Source organism: Fulmarus glacialis, unplaced genomic scaffold (genome assembly GCF_000690835.1).
Source record: "Fulmarus glacialis isolate BGI_N327 unplaced genomic scaffold, ASM69083v1 scaffold11894, whole genome shotgun sequence".
In the NCBI taxonomy this organism is placed as follows: domain Eukaryota; kingdom Metazoa; phylum Chordata; class Aves; order Procellariiformes; family Procellariidae; genus Fulmarus; species Fulmarus glacialis.
Window position 1 is genome coordinate 16006 of NW_009206125.1, and position 4365 is coordinate 20370.

Genomic DNA, 4365 nt, shown 5'->3' on the forward strand with positions numbered 1-4365 from the left:
TTTTGCCCCGGGACCATTTGGACCTGGGGGGGGGGTGGGGGGGTGGTGGCAGTTTAAAGATCTACAGGAAATGAACACTGGATTTATCCCTAGTTTGATTTAATGATTTGGTGTGATTCATGTACATTTTCTGTCTGTGGTCTGTATATAATGTAAGAATTACATACTATGACAAAACCAGTAATGGTATGTATCTGTGGTCTTTGTTCTTAACAGATTCCATGGAAGGTTATCAGGATTCACCATATCCAGAAATTGATTATTTTGTTCGTTCTTTGGTTAATAAAGACAGTGTGCAAGGAGGTAAAGACCACTTTACTATTTACAAATGAGTATTCTGCAGCAGTATTTTTGAAGAATTAATTAATTATTTCCCCCCCCCCAGGGATACGACGATGGAATTATTTCTCTCTGGAAGAAATACTTGTATATGATATTTTTGGTTACCGTTGGTGTGAAAATATTGGAAGAGCTCATAAGAGCAACAACATAATGTATGTTCTTTAACTATTCACTATATACTTTAAAACAGCTTTATTTATTTTCCTGTTCAACTGTTATTCTACAAAAATGCTGAAAAACTCCTATGGATAGAATCCATAGGATTCTGTGGGGATACAATGCTTTTTTTTAAAAAAAAAACACCTCCCTCCCCCCAATTTACTTTTTGATAACTGAAATTGTATTTCTAATATCTCTATGAAGTAATCTTCATGCTATTTAAAATATATGCCTAAAGATGCTAACATAGAACTCAGAGTATGTTAAGCTATGCTTTGATGCTTCTTAGCTAGGAAGCTGAACAATCAGAAATAAAAAAGAAAACGAACCACTTTTAAATTCATTTACAGTGCTTCTTAAATTACGTTCTTATGTTAATAACATAATAAAATGACAAAGGTAATTCCTGCCACTACTTCAGTCAAGGTGAGTTTTGCTAGTGACTCTACAAGGACTTGAACTTCTTACAGTTTTAGCAAAATAAGTGTTAAAAAGTCACATTTTTTTAGATGATGCTAGAATTGCAGTATATCATTAGTAGAAGTATTTTAACTTAAAAATAATTCTACATAACATTTTAAATAACTGAAAGATAAGGAATGTGTTTTTGAGAAATACAGGTATTAAAAAAAAAACACCACAGCCGCTATGCTAGATGAACTTGGTGTTTCTAAAGCACAGCTGAAAAAGCTGGGTTGTCTAATCAGTTGACAGGAACTAGTGATTTTGTCTGGCTTTTATAATGAAATCATCTGTAACAGCAGCAGCAACAAAATCTTATCCTACAGTTAGGTCCCATATACTAATCTTACTTTAATGACTTTTTCTTCCAAGCTTAGTGTAATGAAGTTGACTAAATTTCACTTTCGAATGTTAATCTTAAAAGAAATATATTTTTAACTTAAGCAGCCTGAAGTTTATTGAAAAAAATAACACTGTACAAAACATGTAAAAGTATGTAATATAAGTATGTGAGAGTATGAAAGCAATACCCATAGATGGGGACAAACAACACCTGTTCATATAGTGTCAGTTTCCTACTGTATGCATTTACTTCATTTATGTACTGTTATGAAAAACTAAATTATTTCATTCTTAGGATTCTGGTAGATCTAAAGAAGGAAGTCTGGTATCAAAAGTGTCACGATCCAGTCTGCAGAGAAAAAAATTTCAAATCACAAAGTATGTATTCTGTGATTTCAAAGCAATTATACTTAATACTTTTTGGAATGTTAACTTTAATTAATGCCATATATTTGATTTAGGTTTTCCATTACCACCTCGGATATGTCTCCCTTTTCTTTTCAAAGAGGTATGTTTTTGTCCTACCGATATGCGAAAGTTCTTGTCAGTAAAGCTGTCTCTGGAAATCGTCGAAAATCCCCACTAAGGCAGTCTGTTGAGCTCCGTACAGTAGATACGCTGGTATAGAACAGCTGTAGCCACACCAGAGCAGCCGTGCTGGTGTGGTAGCTCCATATATTCATTTTTAAGTTCTCCGGCAGCAGATCTAGCACAAAAACTGTCAGCACAGATAAAGCTGTTGCTGGAAAAGCCTGACTTCATCTGGGACTAAAGATTTTCTTCTGGTTTGGTCCAAACAGCAGTTCCCAGTGCATAAACCACAAGACCACTGCGGGTGCAGAATGGAAAAACTGCCCAGGTTAAACTCTGCTGTGCATGTTTGACTTCATGCTGGCCAGCTAAAACAGAAGCGCTCCTGGAACAGTTGAGTCAGTCAGAGTCACATTGAAGTCAGTGACCCTCAAATTGGAAGTTCACTTAACTCCATTTTAGTGTATTGAAGCAGTTACGTTTACCCACACAGGTAGAATATTTAAACTGACCTGATACTGCACCTAGATTCTAACTCTGAACACAATAGTTTTTCCACTGAGTAGGCAGTAAGAGTTGGCCTCTTCACAACTTTTTAAATTTACACTTTACACGTTTAAATTTCATACTGCAGAATGGCACATTAAGCTCTACTTAATCAGATCATCAATAGCTATTAGTGTTACTTCACAGAAGGTGTAATTTAAATGCATTTTCAGACCTGATGGTATCTTTAAATAGACACTAAAATTAGTTTTAACCTTGTATTATTTTAAGCAGCTGTATACAACAGACTATTTGTAGCTTGCTAGAAAACCAGCAAATTTCTATTCCTATTAAAATAGGCTTCCACAGGGTAATGTGGCTATAAATTAACGTGCTGGAAAATCTGTCTTGTTGGCCAGTTTTCTACAGTATCCATTTTATGTGACAGTAAGTTTCAAACTTTCAGATCAGAGCAGTTAAAGGTAGGAAGACCATTTTCATATGGAATAAATAGTATTCTTGTTTCTAAAAGGAAGAAGAGTATACACTAATGGATGAAAGGGGGAACAGAGAAGAAAAAGTAAAACCACATTCTAATGTGTCTGACTTGTCAAAAAGCTCAGTAACTCTAGAAGAAAGCTTGTCTCAAGACCTCCTGTTGTCAGACAGTGAGTGGGGCAATGCAAGTGATGATGCCTGTTTCCTAGAAGCTACTGAAGATGTGGAACTAGCTGAAGCTGCAAATGATAGTCTGAATTATGCCGTGGAAGAAATTCCTGATGAAGTTCTTTTGGAAGCTTTAAGGAAACAGGACACTTGCAATAAAGAAGGCAGCTAACCACAGACTTGGCTAGCAAACAAACCGCTAGCTATGAAACTGCTTTAACACAATGCGTGTATCGCATGCCTTCTGTGAAAGATACTGCGATGTAGTTCAAAAATGCTCTTCCAGAACTGTAAGACAAAGAACTGCGTAAGTATCTTCACAACTGGATGATCTTCAGCAAGCATGAGGAGATCATGGAAGGTTACACGGGGGTTGAAGAGTACTGGACTGAAAACCCATCGTGAATGCTGCTCCAAGTTTAGCACTTTTAACACTCACTGCTGTGTGGTTTCTATTTTGTTAGCTGTATGTCCAAGCTTCACGGATAAGCCAAGTAAAATAGATTTCTTTACTTCCAGAAATGAGAGGAGATTACTTATTTCAAATACAAATTTAATAAAAAGATTTGTCTATCAATAGTTCAACTAATGTCTATGTGTTCTCTTTTAAAAGTATATATTGCTTTCAAGATCACATTACTTTAATAACCCAAGATTAAAAACCAACGTTGTTAACAGACCACAGAAAAGTTTTACTACTTTAACTGGAATTGCTATTTCATTAATTTCACTGACATTCTGAGGTAAGTTCTCACACAGACTATTTGACAATAGAAAGATACAATCTCTGATTAAGTCACTGACTTCTTTTAAACATTGAAGCAAAATACAGCAACAATGATTAAACTAGCTTTAAGCACTGACCATTCTAATGATTGTTCCTAATGAATGTCAAAAAGTCTACTAAAAAACGCTTAATGTTTCTTTGATAACTTCCCTCTTTGTACAGCCAGAGCCTCTTCCAGTTTCATATTAATATTCTGAAAGTGTCTTTCTGCTCCTAGAATTCTCCGTGACTCCACCAGAAGAGCAGGTAGGCTGGAAGTTCCATACTGTTGTTAAGGAAATAAAATTACAAGGCAACATTTTTAACTCTTGGAAAAATCACTTACATATCTGTATTTATTTTCCCTCTATCTGAAATGATGCAACACGATTTTTAAGAGTAAAGAAGAGCCAACATCAGAGAGTCTTCTGAAATGATACGCATGGCAGGTGTGTAGCATCAGCAACAGAAACCACCACACCAGGTCATGAGCTACGGTAAAAGGGGAAGGAGTTCTAAGACTTCAGGAGAAGTTAATCTGGTCATGAAATACAAGTGCTGTTCTTAGCATTAAATACCTTACAGAACAGACATGCAAGTACCAGAGCTTT

General features: G+C 35.7%; 2 protein-coding genes across 2 annotated transcripts in view; one reads left to right on the forward strand and one right to left on the reverse strand.

The window, feature by feature from the left end:
* PRIMPOL (primase and polymerase (DNA-directed)) overlaps positions 1 to 3160 on the forward strand; it is a 15772-nt gene extending 12612 nt beyond the window's left edge. Inside the window, exons 8-12 of the mRNA XM_009575633.1 lie at positions 217 to 303; positions 386 to 494; positions 1601 to 1683; positions 1767 to 1813; positions 2855 to 3160. Coding sequence (XP_009573928.1) covers positions 217 to 303; positions 386 to 494; positions 1601 to 1683; positions 1767 to 1813; positions 2855 to 3160 — 632 coding nt within the window. The remainder of the gene's footprint in view (positions 1 to 216; positions 304 to 385; positions 495 to 1600; positions 1684 to 1766; positions 1814 to 2854) is intronic.
* Positions 3161 to 3902: 742 nt separating this feature from the next.
* CENPU (centromere protein U) overlaps positions 3903 to 4365 on the reverse strand; it is a 10958-nt gene continuing 10495 nt past the window's right edge. Inside the window, exon 11 of the mRNA XM_009575635.1 lies at positions 3903 to 4040. Within this exon, the coding sequence (XP_009573930.1) occupies positions 3903 to 4040 (138 nt within the window). The remainder of the gene's footprint in view (positions 4041 to 4365) is intronic.